This window comes from Nerophis ophidion, linkage group LG23 (genome assembly GCF_033978795.1).
Source record: "Nerophis ophidion isolate RoL-2023_Sa linkage group LG23, RoL_Noph_v1.0, whole genome shotgun sequence".
Taxonomy (NCBI): Eukaryota; Metazoa; Chordata; class Actinopteri; order Syngnathiformes; family Syngnathidae; genus Nerophis; species Nerophis ophidion.
The window spans coordinates 3,258,361-3,279,328 of record NC_084633.1 but is presented as its reverse complement, the minus strand read 5'-3'; the positions used below and the strand labels follow the sequence as shown (position 1 = coordinate 3,279,328).

Below are 20,968 nucleotides of genomic sequence, written 5' to 3'. Positions count from 1 at the left end.
ATACTAACATTTAATTTCATCCCATTGATTTTTTTTTTTAACGATGTTCCAGGCAATCTTATTTTCAGTGGAGGTATAGGATAGACAAATATAAGCTTTGGCTTCAGCCTATTCCTTTTTCGGTTATTCTTTTTCTTTTATTTTGTGTTTGTATTTGTACGATTGATACTACGTATAACCTGTAATGTTAAACTGATCACACAAAAGGGTTGATTGATTATATTACCGAAATAAACTTATTTCATTCATATTTCATTCATTCATTAAAAAAAACGGCGAATCACGCAAAACTCTTCGGGTAAACTTTTACTATTTATGAAGATACCTACTAATGTAGATATCTTCATACATAAAATACGACACTAAAGTCTCAAATTCCATTTGGAGCAAGTTTGGAAGAAGGCAAGATTGTTTTGAAAATGTCATTTTTCCATGATTTCATTTTAAATCCCCCCGACTTATGCGCATCCTAAAACAAACAACTATTGTTAAGGGAAGATATGTCACAATCCCACAAGACGGATTTGACTTTGTTGGCTTGTTTCCTGTTTTGTATCATTTTATGTCCTGCAGCTCCTATTTCGATGATACTTCCTGTTGGATTGCTGGTATTGCTGCACCTTCACTTACTGTTCTGTAACCTGCCAGCTCACCTTTGTTTTATTAGTTAATCCAGCCAAGTGATTATTCACCTTTTTTCACCTCAGAAAAAATTTGGCCCATTAAATACCACCGTAGTGACCATTAAATTGCAGTAGCGTAGTAGGCCTAAGCATTCAATACATACAAGGCAAACGTTTTATTTAAAAGTTAAAGTACCACTGATAGTCACACACACACTAGGTGTGATGAAATTACCATCTGCATTGGACCCATCCCCTTGTTTGACCCCCTGGGAGGTGAGGAGAGCAGTGAGCAGCAGCAGTTGTTGCTCTCGGGAATTATTATACGGACGGCATGGCGCAGTGGGAGAGTGGCCGTGCGCAACCCGAGGGCCCCTGGTTCAAATCCCACCTAGTATCAACCTCGTCACGTCCGTTGTGTCCTGAGCAAGACACTTCACCCTTGCTCCTGATGGGTGCTGGTTGGCGCCTTGCATGGCAGCTCCCTCCATCAGTGTGTGAATGTTTGTGTGAATGGGTAAATATGGAAGTAGTGTCAAAGCGCTTTGAGTACCTTGAAGGTAGAAAAGCGCTATACAAGTACAACCCATTTATTTATTTATCATTTTGGTGATTTAACAAGTATATTTCATATTTTGGGCCACTGTAATATTATAACACTGTTTGGATATTGGAAAATAAAATATGGTACTTTAGTTGAGTGATTCTTTTGTTTTGCCATACCACTAGATGATGCCAGCTTACCACAGTTTGAGAATCACTGATCTCGCCTATTTAGTTCCTGTTGGATTCCTGGTATCCTGCACCTACACTTACTGTTCAGTACCCTGCCGGCTCACCTTTCTTCTATTAGTTAACTTAGCCAAGTGATTGTTTAGATTTTGTTCACCAAGTACCACTTAAGAAAAAATGTGGCTTTCCAACAATAAAACACAGTAGCCTAGTAGGCCTAAGTATTCAATACAAACAAGGCAAACATTTTATTTAACAGGTATATTTCATATTTTTGGCAACTGTAATATTATAACATTGTGTTTGAATATAGGAAAATAAAACACTGTACTTTAATCGAGTGATTTTTTTTTTGGTGTACCACTAGATGGAGCCATCGTACCACAGTTTGAGAATCATTAATTAGCCTATTTAGTTCCCCCTGTCGCTTGTGGCCTGTTCTGGATCACTGTGCTTTGTACATTGACATTTCCATGCAGCAGTAAGTTAGTTTTGCACTACATGTGTTTTCCGAATTAAACGGACTTCTTGCCTGCGAAATTACCTTACTTGCTTTACACCCTGGGGTCCAGACCAACAACGCCAACACAAGAAACTAGAAAAGTACTGAAAACTAATACCCTTCTTAAAAAAAGACCACATTTTTAATGTTAAAGTAGTAATTTTTCAAATAGACTTGCTTCAACCCCTTCAGCACAGTCATGGCCGCTTTAATGCACAGTCTTACGTGAGGTAAAGCCTTTGGGCCCCCACCCATTTAGGGGCCCCCGATTATGACGCCGGAATGCAATGATTGGAGTTGGCAGCTGTCAATCGCAGAAAGTTGTGCTTTGTGTAGCGATTGTGTACACCCTCATTCTCAGCTGTGTTGTTTGTAATCCCTACTGCTCCGAACAGGGCTCGGGGCCAGGTTGCCAGTGTGAGAGGCCAGCGTGCTGACTACTGAGCTAAAAGCACAGGAGATATCATGAACCGCCAGCACTATTCCTGAAGTTGACTGGCCTGTGTTACTCAAAGAAATGTTTGCATGATTTCATTTTTTTATTTTATTTTTTTAAATGGGTCATTGTTGTTGCATTATTGCTCTGTTGAGGGGTGGTGTTTTAGTTAATCAATAGAGTTGTTTGATTGTTGATAATGCAGCACTCACAAACCGCACACGTCTTGGTTTCAGGATCCCAACAGCAAACACGACACAACTAGAATATTTCCAATGTCCGTGGACTTTGGAATGAGGTTTAATTAAACAGGGGGTTGACGTTACAGTTTGTTTAGTTTACAGCACTAATAAAGGAAAGGGTGTGAACGTCACACAAGAGGACACAAGAAGGGAGGAATTCAAATTGTTCACTTATCGTTTCATTTTTTTTTTTTTTTTTTTTCAGGTTTCACCTGTTTTTTGGTCTGTCTTACCTTGAAACGCTCGGACGTAGCCGTGTCCCAGTGACACAAGTTTCTCTAGGCCCGGGTTGAAGTCATCCATCAAGCTCTGTTTCGAAAGAAATCAACAAAACAAGATCTAAAAAACACAGACATATCTGCAGGATGCCCTAAACATGATCGAAAGAAATCAACAAAACAAAATGTAAAAAACAGGCATATCTGCAGGACGCCCTAAACATGATCAGAACAGGTTGATATATTGACAAACTGAGGTATCTGTTACTTACTGAGTAAATCCCCAAGGTGGATCGATGAAGCTGGTCGCTATTAAGGGTAGACATGTTGATAATATCCACACTGGTTGAACTGGAAGGAACCTGGTCTTAACTCATCCAGGCAGTCAGCATACAGCAACCACAGAGTTGCACCGAATTGGACTGAATAAGTGCAGGAGGCTGCTCGGGTTGTTGTGAACATACACGACTGGGACTTGAATGGCCCCACAGTAAATAATTAAACACGGGCCCGACCATAAAACATGACCACACATGCTGTAAACCATGACTGTGTGGCCGTGTCTGCTACAATACGTGGTTCGGTAGTGCATTTGTAACACAAACAACACGATTTGCAGTGCACAAGTGTTGAAAATGCTGGGGCCATACAGTGGGGCAAAAAAGTATTTAGTCAGCCACCGATTGTGCAAGTTCTCCCACTTAAAATGATGACAGAGTTCTGTAATTTTCATCATAGGTACACTTCAACTGTGAGAGACAGAATGTGAAAAAAATCCAGGAATTCACATTGTAGGAATTTTAAAGAATTTATTTGTAAAATATGGTGGAAAATAAGTATTTCGTCAACCATTCAAAGCTCTCATTGATGGAAGGAGGTTTTGGCTCAAAATCTCACGACACATGGCCCCATTCATTCTTTCCTTAACACGGATCAATCGTCCTGTCCCCTTAGCAGAAAAACAGCCCCAAAGCATGATGTTTCCACCCCCATGCTTCACAGTAGGTGTGGTGTTCTTGGGATGCAACTCAGTATTCTTCTTCCTCCAAACACGACGAGTGGAGTTTATACCAAAATGGATACATGGATGATACAGCACAGGATTGGGAGAATGTCATTTGGTCAGATGAAACCAAAATAGAACTTTTTGGTATAAACTCAACTCGTCGTGTTTGGAGGAAGAATAATACTGAGTTGCATCCCAAGAACACCATACCTACTGTGAAGCATGGTGGTGGAAAAATCATGCTTTGGGGCTGTTTTTCTGCTGAGGGGAAAGGACGATTGAGCCGTGTTAAGGAAAGAATGAATGGGGCCATGTATCGTGAGATTTTGAGCCAAAACCTCCTTCCATCAGTGAGAGCTTTGAATGGTTGACCAAATACTTATTTTCCACCATAATTTACATATAAATTCTTTAAAATTCCTACAATGTGAATTCCTGGATTTCTTTTGACAGACCTTTGTCATCATTTTAAGTGGGAGAACTTGCACAATCGGTGGCTGACTAAATACTTTTTTGCCCCACTGTATGTGACTACCACACCCATCCATCCATCCATTTTCTATCGCTTGTCCCTTTTGGCCTCACGGGTGATGCTGGAGCCTATGTCAGCTACCACGCCCTTACCTTGAAATACTGCTCAAACTCGTCGCCCGCAGGCCCAGATTTAATGGCCCTGTACTGAACTTCATAGTTTAGAGTGGGGGGTTACAAACTCATTTTAGCTCAGGGGCCACGTGAAGAGAAAATCTATTCCCATGTGGGCCGGACTGGTAAAATCATGGCATGATAACTTAAAAATAAAGAAAATTTCAGATTGTTTTATTTGTGAAAAAATGGAAATGAACGGGGTCACGGAGGGCGCTGGAGCCTATCTCAGCTCCGTTCGAGCGGAAGGCAGTGTACACCCTGGACAAATCGCCACCTCATCGCAGGGCCAACGCAGACAGACAACATTCACACTCACATTCACACACTAGCGACAATTTAGTGTTGCCAATCAACCTATCCCCAGGTGCAAGTCTTTGGAAGTGGGAGGAAGCCGGAGTACCCGGAGGGAACCCACGGGTAGAACATGCAAACTCTTTTTATTTATTTATTTTTTTCCTTAGCTTTTTCTATTTTCACACATTTTTGAAAAAGCTCCAGGGAGCCACTGGAGCGGTGCTAAAGAGCCGGAGGTTGCAGACCCCCGATGTACACAGTATATGGGTTGTTATACGGTCAGTGATCAGGTCAACGGGGAAGACGCCGACGGGTGCGCTTGCTGGCTAATTTCATGTCAAAATACACCCCGGCAGTACTTAGGATCATACAAGTGTTGCATTCAAGTGAAATATTTGAAAAAATGTTCGCATATGACATTTTGACAATTAAATTAAAAATTAAAAAAACGTGTGGAAAGAGTGTTTTGCATGTTTCCCATCATGCCTTGCAGAGGATGACAATGCATTTAGCACAATCTGTTGGTTTGCATGTGTAAGTCACCTCCACTATATACAGTCACGATCAAAAGTTTACATACACTTGTAAAGAACATAACATGGCTGTGTTGAGTTTCCAAAAATTTCCACAACTCTTCTTTTTTGTTATAAAGTGATTGGAGCACATACTTGTTGTTTTATTATGGGTCTACTGAAAATGTGACCAAATCTGCTGGGTGAAAAGTATACAATACCCAGCAATATGTTTGGAGGAGAAAATGTGAGGCCTTTAATCCCAGGAACACCATCCCAACTGTAAAGCATGGTGGTGGTAGTATCATGCTCTAGGTCTGTTTTGCTGCCAATGGAACTGGTGCTTTACAGAGAGTAAATTGGACAATGAAAAAGGAGGACTACCTCCACATTTTTCAGGACAACCTAAAATAATCAGCCCGTAGGTTCGGGTATTGGGTGCAGTTGGGTGTTCCAAAAGGACAATCGACCCCAAACACACGTCAAAAGTGGTCAATGAATGGCTAAATCAGACTAGAATTAAGGTTTTAGGATGACCTTCCCAAAGTCCTGACTTAAACGTGTGGACAATGCTGAAGAAACAAGTCCATGTCAGAAAACCAACACATTTAGCTGAACTGCACCAATTTTGTCAAGAGGAGTGGTCAACAAATCAACCAGAAGCGCCTTATTGCAGTGAAACTTGCCAAAGGACATGTAACCAAATATTAACATTGCTGTATGTATACTTTTGACCCAGCAGATGTAGTCACATTTTCAGTAGACCCATAATAAATTAATAATAGAACCAAACTTCATGAATGTTTTTTTGTGATCAACACATATGTGCTCCAATCACTCTATCACAAAATGTAAGAGTTGTAGAAATTATTGGAAACTCAAAAGAGCCATGACATCATGTTCTTTACAAGTGTATGCAAACTTTTGATCTCGACTGTATCAATACAATGTCTTTTTCAGTTGTGTACAAAAACATAAAAATAATAATGGCTTAAATTTATATAGCATTGTCTTACATTCAGATCAATATGGTACTTCAAGTGGGGCATACTTTTTGGCCACTTGAAAAATATATGTTTTTACTTGCGTTATGTATCTACTGGGAGAAGGTTTTTGTATGCATTTTAACGGCCCTGAAATAAAAGAAAACATTATAAAAATCCCTATCGCTACTTTATCAGGAAGTTTCTCTGTGTTGTTTAAAACAGTTTACAGTTTTTTTTTTTATGTGTGTCCACATAAAAGAAGACTGTCCAAGGCATCCAACAATACAGTACAGTGCATAAACCTGCATGATTGATGTCATGTGCGATATTTGCATCAGTACAATGTTACGTTCATGAGTATTGATGATTTCTCATCCAGAGAGGAAATGAGGGAGTAAAGCTTTGACTACCCAACTTCATTATTTATAGTTTAATAAATTACAGGCCATGAAAAAGAGTGACATAGACTGAGGCATTGGCTTGTACACTAGGTGGCATTAAAAGCCAATTGAATACATGAGTAGAATTCTAAGCAGCTTTGTAATAAAATAAAAAATAAAAATTCTCCTCATGGTCCTTTCTCTTCCGGGCATGGATGGGAAATTAAAGTGATGTGCTCAAATTTATCTTTGGTTATAGCTGCTTGCCCAATAAGCTGAATCATGAGGAAAAAGGAATTGAACTCGTCTTAACACACGTGCTGTACATGTGAATGAGAGGCTGTTTTCAGCGCCATTTCCCAAAAAAGCAGTAATAAATACAGACAGGATGGCCATTTCAAAGCTGCGGCATTCCAAGCCACGGATGTCATTGGTGTCTTACATGATAAAGTGAGGATGAGAATGACACACCATGGAGTCCCTTGCACCACGGGCTTCATATTAATCATAAATACAAGCACAGTGTATTATCAATCAATCAATCAATGTTTACTTATATAGCCCTAAATCACTAGTGTCTCAAAGTGATTATTAAGAAGCTTCAGTGCTCCTTTCGGCTCTTTAGAACAGTGTTTTTCAACCTTTTTTGAGCCAAGGCACATTTTTTTCATTGAAAAAATCCCCAGGCACACCACCAGCAGAAATCATTAAAAAAATTAAACTCAGTAGTTGTTCTTGCAATTGTTGGATATGACTTTAAAGGCCTACTGAAACCCACTACTACCCACCACACAGTCTGATAGTTCATATATCAATGATGAAATATTAACATTGCAACACATGCCAATACGGCCTTTTTAGTTTACTAAATTACAATTTTAAATTTCCCGGGAGTTTCGTCTTGAAAACGTTGTGTAATGATGGCGTGTACGCGTGATGTCACGGGTTTTTAGGAAGTATGAGCGCTGCACACACACACAGCTAAAAGTCGTCGGCTTTAACAACATAATTCCACGGTATTTTGGAGATCTGTGTTGCTGAACCTTTTGCAATCTGTTCAATTAATATTGGAGAAGTCACAGTAGAAAGATGGAGTTGGGAAGCTTTAGCCTTTAGCCACACAAACACACGGTGATTCCTTGTTTAAAATTCCTGGAGGTGAAGTTTTACTATGGATCAGAGCGCGGTCAAGTAACCATGAAACACGACGGAATGTCAACCAGCAGGTTTCGGTGAGAAAATTGTGGTAAAAAGTCGCTTCTTACCGGAGAAAAGCTGAGCTTGTGCCGTCCATAAAGCTGCCGTCGACTCCCCTGAGACACTGCGCGTCAAGACACTCGTGGACGTACACCTCCGACTATCAGGTACTATTTAACTCACTAAAACACTAGCAACACAATAGAAAGATAAGGGGTTTCCCAGAATTAACCTAGTAAATGATTCTAAAAACATCGGAATCCGTCCCAATGCAATCGCGTTGTTTTTTTTTAACTTGTTTTTTTTTCTTTTTTTTTTTTTTGTAGTCCGTCGCTATCAATATCCTCAAACACGAATCTTTCATCCTCGCTCAAATTAATGGGGAAATTGTCGTTTTCTCGGTCCGAATAGCACTTTTTGTTGGAGGCTCCCATTAAAAACAATGTGAGGATGTGAGGAGCCATCAACATGTTACGTCATCGTTTGCGACTTCCGGTAGAGGCAAGGCTTTTGTCTTAGCACCAAAAGTTGCGAACTTTATCTTCGATGTTCTCTACTAAATCCTTTCTGCAAAAATATGGCAATATCGCAAAATGATCAAGTATGACACATAGAATGGACCTGCTATCCCCGTTTAAATAAGAAAATATCATTTCAGTAGGCCTTTAAACCAGGGGTCACCAACCTTTTTGAAAGCAAGAGCTACTTCTTGGGTACTGATTAATGCGAAGGGCTACCAGTTTGATACACACTTAAATAAATTGCCAGAAATAGCCATTTTGCTCAATTTACCTTTAATAAACAAATCTATATACGGTATTTTAAAAAATTGGTATTTTTGGCCATCATTCCGTCGTACATTTTTTTTCCTTTTACGGAAGGTTTTTTGTAGTGAATAAATGATGAAAAAAACACTTAATTGAACATTTAAAAGAGGAGAAAACATGAAAAAAATGAAAATTTAATTTTGAAACATAGTTTATCTTCAATTTCAACTATTTAAAATTCAAAATTCAACCGAAAAAAATTAAGAGATAAACTAGCTAATTCGAATCTTTTTGAAAAAATTAAAAAAAGAATATATGGAACATCATTAGTAATTTTTCCTGATTAAGGTTAATTTTAGAATTTTCATGAAATGTTTTAAATAGGTCAAAATCCAATTTGAAATCAGATTTAAATTTGATTCTACAGATTTTCTAGATTTTCCAGAATATTTTTTATGAATTTTAATCATAAGTTTGAAGAAATATTTCACAAATATTGTTCGTCGAAAAACAGAAGCTAAAATGAAGAATTCAATTAAAATTTATTTATTATTCTTTACAATAAATAAAACGAAAAAAGTACCTGAACATTTATTAACTTGTCAGGAAAGAAGAGGAAGGAATTTAAAAGGTAAAAAGGTATATGTGTTTAAAAATCCTAAAATCATTTTTAAGGTTGTGTTTTTTTCTCTAAAATTGCCTTTCTGAAAGTTAAAGAAGCAAAGTAAAAAAATAAATGAATTTATCTAAACAAGTGAAGACCAAGTCTTTAAATCATTTTCTTGGATTTTCAAAGTCTTTTTAAGTTTTGTCCCTCTTAGAATTAAAAATGTCGAGCAAATTGTATTTATTTACCAGCTTGCTAGTAAATAAATACAATTTAAAAAATAGAGGCAGCTCACTGGTAAGTGCTGCTATTTGAGCTATTTTTAGAACAGGCGAGCGGGCTACTCATCTGGTCCTTACGGGCTACTTGGTGCCCGTGGGCACCGTGTTGGTGACCCCTGCTTTAAACCATAACCAATCATGCATCACTATTATTTTTAAATTTTTGCCGTTGACGTGTGTGTAGTGTTTGAGTTCTCGTTGTGCGCTCCTATTTTGGTGGATTTTCCTGTTTTGTTGGTATTGTCCGGTAGCAGCTTCATGTCTTCCTTTGAACGCTATTCCCCGGATCTGCTTTGTTTTGGAAATCAAGATTATTTAAATTGTGTGGACGTTATCGTTCTTTGTGAGGACATTGGTGATTGTAATTTTCATGTTCGGAGGTACTTTGTGGACGCCGTCTCTGCTCCACACCCTGTAAGTCTTTGCTGTCGTCCAGCATTCTCTTTTTGTTTACTTTGTAGCCAGTTCAGTTTTTAGTTTTGTTCTGCACAGCCTTCCCTAAGTTTCAATGTCTTTCTTAGCGGCACGCACCTTTTGTTTATTTTTGGTTTAAGCATTAGATAGCTTTTGACCGCTGTCGTCTGCATATTGTAAACACGACAAACCATGTTCCCGACATCTTCAAAGCAATTAGCTACCTGCTGCCACCTACTGATGTGGAAAATTATTACACGGTTAGACAGCACAGACACTCAACAAAGGCACATTATTTGCGGATTATAATTACAGTTTTTTTTTTTAAATGTTGAACCCAATTAGGTGAAATTACATAATCTCCTACGGTACAACAGACTGTATTTCACGGCACAGTGTTTGAAAAACACTGCTTTAGAACACGGGGCGGTATGGCGCAGTTGATAGAGCGGCCGTGCCAGAAACCTGAGCGTTGCAAGTTTGCTCCCCGCCTCTTGACATCCAAATCGCTACCGTTGTGTCCTTGGGCAGGACACTTCACCCTTGCCCCCGGTGCCACTCACGCTGGTGAATGAATGATGAATGAATGAATAGGTGGGGGTCGGAGGGGCGGTAGGCGCCAACTGGCAGCCTCGCTTCGGTCAGTCTGTGGCTACAAATGTAGCTTACCACCACCAGGTGTGAATGAATGATGGCTTCCCACTTTTTTGTGAGCGCTTTAAGTATCTAACAATAGAAAAGCGCGATATAAAATTGGGGAGCTCAAAGTCAAGTCCTTTTTCCTCCGCATCGAGAGGAGCCAGATGATGATTCCTTAAAATGTTCCACTTCCATTCACACATTTACTGTAAAAAACACTTTAAGACCATTGTCTTGAAGAAATATATCACTCTTGAATCAACATTGTGATTAATGTTGATTGAAAATTAAACTTTGGATATAAATAATAATGAAAGTATAATTGTCTGTATATATAGTATATTATTGGTGCAAAGGTTTAATACGTGTGCAAGGATATATCACATGCCTCTACTGTGTATTTAATTGAACTACGCTCATGTGTGTAAAGGGTATTCACAAAATGTTGTGCAAATGACAGTACCACATTTTTCGGAAGCTTATATTTATTTTGTACTTGACATTGCTTATAGGGTTGGACGCAATAAGTTTTCAACTTCAGCCTAAACCCTTTCAGTCTGCAACATTTTTTCATTTTATGTATTTATAACTATTTGTCTGTTGACCAAAGAACAATAAACTTAAACTAAACTTGAACTAAGAAGGTTCGGGCATCTGGTCAGGATGCCACCCGAACGCCTCCCTAGGGAGGTGTTTAGGGCACGTCCAACAGGTAGGAGGCCACGGGGAAGACCCAGGACACGTTGGGAAGACTATGTCTCCCGGCTGGTTTGGGAACGCCTCGGGATCCCCCTGGAGGAGCTGGACGAAGTGACTGGGGAGAGGAAAGGTAGGGCTTCCCTGCTTAGGCTGCTGCCCCTGCGACCCGACCTCGTATAAGCGGAAGAAGATGGATATAAAATTAAATCCATTATTATTATAATTATTATTATTATCATATTAGTTGTTAACATTCAGTTCCAATAGAAAGATGGTGATTTGTCCAGGGTGTACCTCGCCGACCGCCCAAATGCAGCTGAGATAGGCTCCAGCATCCCCCGTACCTCAAAAGGGACAAGCGGTACAAAAATGGATGGACGGACTATAAATGCTGCCAACATTACTGCGAGCGTTGAAGGCTTGAACGTTGAGAAAACAGCAAGGAGAGTGTCATCTGCGACAAAAAATACTGCAGAAGAAGAGCTGAGCTGTATAGTCTCCTGCCTCTAATGGAGTACTTAGTCATCTCCTTTACTATTCTAGTGTTCCTGTGATAGGACAAGCTATTTTCTGCCGCAGACATCTTCCCTCTTCCATATTAGGACTCCGCGCACGCGACTTTGAGAAACAAATCATTGCAGAAGTCGAACATCAATTACTCATTTGTACTTCATTCTGCATAGTTTTTGTCTCATGTTATAATCACCCTGTCATGCAATCACAGTCTTTAATCGTGTGTGTGGGGACGGGGGTGTTTGGCACTGAGATTAACATGTATTAGCACTTGACTGTGTGAGCGTGATTTAATGACCCTCACTAATAGCACCGGGTCTGAGTCGTGCAACACGCACAGACTCCCACCCACCACCGCCGAGGCCATCATTCTGTCACGTGAGCTACTGTGGAACAACTCCAAAGGGGAACCTTGAGACTGAATTATAGCCGTGCACACGCCACATGACAGAGTTATGTCTGTAATGTGCCGATGGGATGGAAGTGATTACAGTATACCTCAGGGCTAGGGGGATATTGCCTAACTTAGAAGGATGCATGCAGGAAAAGCATTAGCTGTGGTGGAACAAAATGAGTTAGAGGTTGTTTAGAAAGTGGCCTTTTAACAAAGGAACCTGAGTTTTGATCACTATGACCGGAACAAAAAACACCCCACATGTGTTTATGGGTGACATATCTTATAACTCGACACAGCAATCCCATAAAAAGTAGGGGAATATGGATCAGTTCTGTACTAGAAGCAGTGGGCAGCGGCACAAATTTCTCTCTAAAGCTATTTTATGTTTAAAGTAGAGCCGTGCCAATGCTATACTTTTTATTCGGCTTGGGAGCACAAGTAGTGGTAGTACACAAATCCTGCCTGGCAACAAGTGACTGCAGGCAAACAGTAGCAAAAATCAGAGCAAGTCTGTGGATGGAATTTTTTCTATACAGTTGTTCCTCATCAGGGTCACGACTCATGGGTGAGCTGGAGCCTACACCAGCGGACTTTGGGTAAAAAGGTGAGGTGGAGTCGGGGCACGCACAGTAACAACACACAGCCACCTATTGTGCAGTCATAACTGAGTGGGGATGTTGTACCGAGGCCACTTAACTCCCAGTTTAACTTTAAGCATATATATACACAACATATATATGTACACATATACGTATACTTATACATATATGCATATAAATATACAGTATACATATGTACATACTAGTATATATATTTAATATATATATATCCATCCATCCATTTTCTACCGCTTATTCCCTTTTTGGGGTCGCGGGGGGCGCTGGCGCCTATCTCAGCTACAATCGGGCGGAAGGCGGGGTACACCCTGGACAAGTCGCCACCTCATCGCTGGGCCAACACAGATATATATATATAACAATACATAAATTGATAAGTCACAACGAAATGCAAAATGGTTCCACCTGGATCGCGACATATGTTGTCATCCAAGCAACGTTATTATGGACGCCCCTGTTTATTTCAGCATGACAATGCCAAGCCACGTGTTACAACAGCGTGGCTTCGTAGTAAAAGAGTGCGGGTACTTTCCTGGCCCGCCTGCAGTCCAGACATGTCTCCCATCGAAAATGTGTGGCGCATTATGAAGCGTAAAATACCACAGCGGAGACCACGGACTGTTGAACGACTGAAGCTCTATATAAAACAAGAATGGGAAAGAATTCCACTTTCAAAGCTTCAACAATTAGTTTCCTCAGTTCCCAAACGTTTATTGAGTGTTGTTAAAAGAAAAGATGATGTAAAACCGTGGTGAACTTGCCCTTTCCCAACTACTTTGGCATGTGTTGCAGCCATGAAATTCTAAGTTAATTATTATTTGCCCCAAAAAAATAAAGTTTATGAGTTTGGTCATCAAATATCTTGTCTTTGTAGTGCATTCAATTGAATATGGGTTGAAAAGGATTTGCAAATCATTGTATTCCGTTTATATTTACATCTAGCACAATTTCCCAACTCATATGGAAACGGGGTTTGTGTATATATATATATATATATATATATATATATATATATATACACACACACATGTATATATATATATCAATATATATATATACACACACATACATATACAAATATACATATACACATATGAACATATATATATATATATATATATATATATATATATATATACATATACGTGTGTGTGTGTGTGTGTGTGTGTGTGTGTGTGTGTGTGTGTGTGTGTGTGTGTGTGTGTGTGTAAATATATATACATACATTCTTACATATGTACATATATGTATAAATATTTATCAAAAGTGTGCATCGCTACCTAAATGGTGATTTTTTTTTGCAGCTCCAGACAGATTTTATTTTGTATTTTTGGTCCAATATGGCTCTTTCAACATTATGGGTTGCCGACCCCTGCTTAAACAGCCCCACAAAGAGCTAAATATGTTTGAATTTACTGTCATTTGTTGTGATATCACAGAGGACAACGATTACAGTATTTTACTTTTAAAATAACTGTAAAATGATGTGAAATCCTGGCAGTTTTTTATTTTTATTTTATAGTATTATACATATAAGGGGTTCCTTCAGGAGTCTTGAGTATATGGGGGCCCAGAATTATGTGCCCCGCCCCTGACTGTGTGTATACATTTAGGCAAAGTCAAAATTCCCAATGATAACAGTCTGAACTGATAAGTGAATGCATAGTTTTTTTATGATTGTACTTTTGCAAGCTTCGATGTACTTTGTATCATACAATGTAGTCTTGTCTCGATACCAATATTTTGGTACCGGTACCAAAATTATTTCGATACTTTTTGGTAATTTTCTAAATAAAGGGGACCACAAACAATGTCATTATTGGCTTTACTTTAACAAAAAATCTTAGGGTACATTAAACATATGTTTCTTTTTGCAAGTTTGTCCCTAAATAAAATAGTGAACATACAAGACGACTTGTCTTTTATTAGTAAGTAAGCAAACAAAGGCGCCTAATTTAGTCTGCTGACATATGCAGTAACATATTGTGTCATTTTCCATTCTATTATAGTGTACACATTTTGAGGGACAAGCAGTAGAAAACGGATTATTAATCTACTTGTTCATTTACTGTTAATATCGGCTTACTTTCTCTTTTAACATGTTCTATCTACACTTCTGTTAAAATGTAAGGTAACACTTTAGTATGGGGAACACATATTCACCATTAATTAGTTGCTTATTAACATGCAAATTAGGAAAACATTGGCTCTTAGTCATTAGGTACTCATTAATGCCTTATTCTGCATGGCCTTATTATACAACCAGTTAGCCATTAACTAAAAGTATTCCCTCAATAACCTCAGAATTATTGCTTATTAGTAACCATAACACTTATATGTTCCCCTTGTGTCCAAATAACTCTAAATTAAGTCTTTGTTACTTTAATAAGCAACTATTAAAAATATAAATAGTGCTATAGCTACATATATAATATAATAATATATATAACGACATATAGCTCAGTTGGTAGAGTGGCCGTGCCAGCAACTCGAGGGTTCTAGGTTCGATCCCCACGTCCGCCATCTTAGTCAGTGCTGTTGCCCTTGGGCAAGACACTTTACCCACCTGCTCCCAATGCCACCCACACTGGTTTAAATGTAACTTAGATATTGGGGTTTTACTATGTAAAGCGTTTTGAGTCACAAGAGAAAAGCGCTATATAAATATAATTCACTGCACTTCACTTCACTACTAATTAATGGTGAATATGTTCCCCGTACTAAAGTATTACCAAATGTAATTATCACTTATTTTTCTGTTGCTTGGATGCTTTACATTAGTTTTGGATGATACCACAAATGTGGGTATCAATCCAACACCAAGTACCGTATTTCCTTGAATTGCCGCAGAGCATATAGTATGCGCCTGCCTTGAATTACTGCCTGGTCAAACTCATGACACTTCCCCTGTCATCATTGTCAAAATGGAGGAGGCTGATTTCAATACCAGTAATTTGAAATCGCATAAACGGAAGAAGATTAAGAGCTATTCAGTAGGATTTAAGGTCCAAGCTTACATGACACTCATTTTTTTACTGCATGCCTTTGGTAAGTGCCGGAGTGAGAAGAGGTTTTAAAATAATTAGCGCATGCTTACTTTTACTGCATGCTTTTGGTAAGCGCAGGAGTGAGAAGAGGTTTTAAATTAATTAGCGACCCGGCGGCAATTCAAGGAAATGCGGTAGTTACAGTTTCATACATTGGTCATATTCAAAGTCCTCATGTGTCTAGGGACGTATTTCCTGAGATTATACACAAAATATAAATTAGAAAAAAACCAGAAAGAAGATGTGATGGCAAAAAATATCGTTGTAATCATACCAGTGGTATCGACTATATACGTTCCTTTACTTGGTATGATTACAGTGGATGTTAAGTGTAGACCCACCAATGGGGTTTGGACCAACCTTTTCAGAGGCGGTGTAGTACCGAATATGAGTCATTAGTATCGCGGTACCATACTAATAGCAGTATACCGTACAACCCTAATACAAATAATATTGAATGATCCCCCTACCTCCCCTCCCATCCCTTCACGCTGCAGTTGCAGACATGCGCGTTGTCCACATGCACGGAGGAGGTGTAAAACAACACTAAGCTCAGAGCCTTTGTCGACTCCATGTCATGATAACTCTCATTTCAGGTGCTCTAATGGCCCCATCACCTGTTTTCAGATTTGTTTTGTTTTGAGTTTTTTTTTTTAATCAAAGTTGTCCTCATAAAAAACACACCAAGCCGACAATTTTGCTGCTTTTGCTTGAACTTTTTCCCCTTTCTCTGGAGTGTTCTGATTGGATTTTTCAGAGTGTCGATCGTCCCCGCCGCAAAGCTGAAGTTCATCGTGATCATCTTGGCCGCCGGCATGGTGGCCTTCATCGGCGCCGTTATCTGCATCATCGCGGCCGTCCACACCGGCACCACGAAGGCGGCGCGGTATCAATCGGCGGCCGACAACCGCTCCGTGTATCCGGCCGGCGCCACCCAGCCCCCGGCGAGCAGAGGCTCGGCGGCCCGGGCCGGATCACTGGGCGCTCTCCATGGTTCTGAAGTGCCCAATTCCGAGGCGCCCACCTTCCATGGCGGACTCGGCGGTCCGGACGGGGTCATCGGACTCACCGGGCACGACCCGGCCGTCAGTCGACTCATATGCACGCCGATCCCGGCTGGAGAGTGCGACCCGAAAAACTTTCAGCAACAAGCGGACGGCCCCTCGCTGTACGTGGGGGAGGACTGGGGCTACCTCCGCACCACCGCCGACGAGCTCAGGCAGACCGTCCGGCAGCAAAAGGAGCAAATACAGACGGACCAGCAGACCATCAAGAATCTCATCGGCAAACTATCCGAGTGCGAGGAAGGCACGAAGGGTCGGACCGACAGACGCGGGGGCGCAGTGGGCTTATGGGGCGGCAAAAGCCCGGCTCAACTGGAGCGGGTGATGGTGCGGGACAGCCCGGCGTCCGCCCCCGACCACATGCTCACAGCCCGGGCTGTGGATGAGCTGGAGCAGGCGATCAGTCAGCTCAAAGACCGCATAGAGCGACTGGAGGTATGTGGTGCAACAAAACAAACCCTGCACACTACACTACACTGCATCAGGAGCAGAATTTTAAAGAGCCTGACAGTGTTTGACCATTTGCTGATGCTTACATGCTCACCTGGAATGATTACAGAGAGAGAGTCTGTCTTGGTGCACGGGGAGTGTTTAAAAACAAGTCGGCCTTTGTGAATAGAGGAGGCAAAAAAAAAAAAAAAAACACCCAAGAATCAAGTCTTTCATTAGAGCAGTGTTTTTCAACCACTGTGCTGCGGCACACGTGTGCCGTGAAATACAGTCTGGTGTACCGTGGGAGATTATCTAAATTTCTATCTGTGTTGGCCCTGCGATGAGGTGGCAACTTGTCCAGGGTGTACCCTGCCTTCCGCCCGATTGTAGCTGAGATAGGCGCCAGCGCCCCCCGCGACCCCGAAAGGGAATAAGCGGTAGAAAATGGATGGATGGATGGATGGATGGGTTAAAAATATTGTTTGCACACCAGTGATTATAATTTGTAAAAAAAATATGCTGTTGTTGAGTGTCTCGGCAGAGTAACCGTGTAATTGCTAATTGCAGTGACGTGCGGTGAGGCACTGACGTGATCAGAATCAGATTTACAAATATACAGAATGCGCTCTGCAGATTATTTGCCATGCATTTGATTGGCAGCAGTTTATGGGTTATGTTTCATTTCTGCCTTCTTTACACATACGAACTGTCGCCCACAAAATGTGCATTTCATTAAAAACGAAACAAATATAATGTTATCGCCGTCTCACCTTTACTTATAAATGAAGTCCATGCGCCGGTCCTTCTGGATAAAACTATCCGTCACTTTCTGGTAAAAGTCTTCCTTCACTTCCTTCAGTTTTAAAAGTCTTATAAGAGTTTAACATAGTTGCCGCGATTAGTAGAGCTCCTACTCCTAATTTCCACGAAATGCTAGCTGCTGTTTGGCGAGGAAGCAGGTCGCATTGATGACATCTTTTAAAATCTCTCGGTTCTCTTTTACCTTAGCATTGTGGACACTGATGTTGAGTCGCCGCTGTTCATCCAAAGCCAAGTCTATCCTCGTCATCCCTAACATTTTTAGCGCAATCTAGCTTTGAATATGAGCGGCCGACCGTTCATGTTTGGTGAGGATTCTTTGCAAATTCTTTAGGTCACAAAATCCCATTTGAGTCCACACAGTTCCACAGGTTAAAAAAAAAAAGGCAAGGAAACCAGAAAAGGCGGTTTCTTGCAGAACATCCACAAAGCCAGTCTTTTCACATATACCACTCCGTTTTGAAAGAGCGAGTAACTTTCCGTCTTGATCAGGGGTCGGGAACCTTTTTGGCTGAGAGAGCCAAAAAGGCAAATATTTCAAAATGTATTTCCGTAAGAGCCTAATATTTTTTTTTTAACACTGAACACAACTAAACGCGTGCATTTTTAAGTGAGACCAACATTTCTAGGGTGTAAGAGGTCTCTTATTCTTTGTAATAACATTGTTATTCTGAAGCTAACTGCGGAGGGGGCGTGGCCTGCTGGCCTGCAGCAAACTGGGGTGTGGCAGGACAGGCCTCGAAATCAGCAACAGGTGCGTAGATGGTCCACCTGGGCCTTGATATCTAATCACCTGTTGCTCTGTTATAAGCAGCAGCCAGTAGGAGAGACGGGGTTGGGGCTGGAGCCAGAGCGCGAGCTAGAACGAAAGACAAAAATACAATTGCTGGAAAGCAACTGAGAGACTTATTGAAAAATAAAACAATATTGTAACCCTGAAACAGGCTCTCATTTCGGTCCTTGGTGGTCTGAAGAACCCCCAGAGGGGCAAGCCCCACACTAACCAATAATAAATAAATAACTTCTTACCATTCCACAACTTCTTGAACAGGTGCGGTAGAAAACGGATGGATGGAATGAAAAGGCATGAGAATGTTTTACATTTTGAACGTTATTTTTAACACTGTGATTACAAATGGAATCATTCATTACTTATCATGTTAAGCAATGTCAGCTCAGATTTATCCGAGAGCCAGATGCAGTCATCAAAAGAGCCACATCTGGCTCGCGAGCCATAGGTTCCCTACCCCTGGTCTAGATGATTGAAACAAACCATTCAGCTCCGGCGTTGGTCTTCCTTTAGTAATTATCTACTGCTGTGCTAGAAAGTCTACTTTAGAAAACCGTTTAAGTGCGGAAATGTAGTCATCAATGTTGAAAGTCGGGGTGCACAAGACAGAAAAAATAAGTGGCTGCGGCACTTACTCGCTGAGGCCAACGTATGTCTGGGATCATGAGCGCCCCTATCGTGAGGCACGAGAACTGTTTGCCTCACCTCAGACTTTTTTCTCTGCCGTTTTGATGGCTCAACCAACACACAAAACATGTTACTCGCTGCGGCACTTGACCCGCTTACACCACCGTATGTCTCTGATCATGAGCGCTCCTATCGTGAGACACGAAAACTGTTTGCCTCACCTCAGACTTTTTTCTCTGCCGTTTTGAACGCTCAGCAACACACCAGACAAGAACGCGCTCTGACGGCACGGCAGACAGAGAAGTTTACGAGAGATCGCGAAAATTCAGCAATTTTGAAGAAAAAATAATCCAAATTGGTGAAGCTAAATGAAAATGAAAAACTAACAATTACAATTATTTTATCATTATATATTTTATTTCTTTGCATGGTCACAGGTGAGGCACTGCCTCCCCTGCCCGCACGTCACTGGCTAAATGCTTTGTAGATTAAGGGAACATGTCTTGTCGTGATCACAATGTGCAGGCGACAGCGGGAGGCAGCGTGAAGGTAATAAGGTATCTTATGCTTAAACCAAAAATAAACAAAAGGCAAGTACCGCTAAGAAAAGGCATTGAAGCTTAGGGAAGGCTACACTATAAAAATAAAATCCTATTTTTATGGTTAATTTACTCTAAATTTCTACTGTAATTTTTTTTTTTTTAAATAGGTTATAAAACTGTATAATTGGAGACATTATCTGTAAATAAACAAACCGCCTGTTATTTTAAGTAATATGCCAGTCATGACAAACTATGTATATTTCTATTTTTTGTACAGAAAAATACCCAACTAATGATACATATAATTTTCCGTTTTCTCAAATTACTTTCAAATTCATGTAAAATTACAGTAATTAACTATGTCCATACTAACAATCTAACAGTTGTATATGTAATATTAAGGAAAATCTTATTTTTTAATTATGTATTTGTATTTTTATATTCAAGTTGAAAAATATTTGTAGCCTGATATGTAAAGGTTTATGCTCACACTAACAATTTATCATTTTTCTCTGTAATATGACACACGTTGGTGACTGAAAGACAGACTTGATCAATAGCCAACAGCCATACAAGTCACACTGACGGTGGCTGTACAAACAACTTTAACACAGTTACATATATGCACCACATTGTGAACCCACATCAAACAAGAATGACACACACATTCCGGGAGAACATCTTCAAAGTAACACAAAGTAAACACAAAAGAACAAATACCCAGAATGCAATGCAGCGCTACTCTTCTGGACTACAAACCTCCGCAACCACCAAACCCCGCCCACCTCAACCGACGCACGGAGGGGGGCGGTGATGTAGGGTGGTGGCGGGGATGTAGCCCGGAAAAGTAGCACTGCATGGCATTATGGGTATTTGTTCTTTTGTGTTTATTTTGTGTTACGGTGAAGATGTTCTCCCGAAATGTGTTTGTCATTCT

General features: G+C 40.4%; 2 protein-coding genes across 3 annotated transcripts in view; one reads left to right on the top strand and one right to left on the bottom strand.

Moving 5' to 3' along the window:
- Positions 1-3,210, bottom strand: part of baiap2l2a (BAR/IMD domain containing adaptor protein 2 like 2a) — a 70,273-nt gene extending 67,063 nt beyond the window's left edge. For both annotated transcript variants that reach the window (XM_061885109.1, XM_061885108.1), the window contains exons 1-2: positions 3,026-3,210; positions 2,769-2,844 (exon numbers count right to left, since the gene is read on the bottom strand). In XM_061885109.1, coding sequence (XP_061741093.1) covers positions 2,769-2,844; positions 3,026-3,079 — 130 coding nt within the window. In that variant the 5' untranslated portion in view covers positions 3,080-3,210. The remainder of the gene's footprint in view (positions 1-2,768; positions 2,845-3,025) is intronic.
- Positions 3,211-16,337: 13,127 nt separating this feature from the next.
- Positions 16,338-20,968, top strand: part of LOC133541382 (neuronal pentraxin-2-like) — a 39,136-nt gene continuing 34,505 nt past the window's right edge. The window contains exon 1 of the mRNA XM_061884770.1: positions 16,338-17,256. Coding sequence (XP_061740754.1) covers positions 16,573-17,256 — 684 coding nt within the window. The 5' untranslated portion in view covers positions 16,338-16,572. The remainder of the gene's footprint in view (positions 17,257-20,968) is intronic.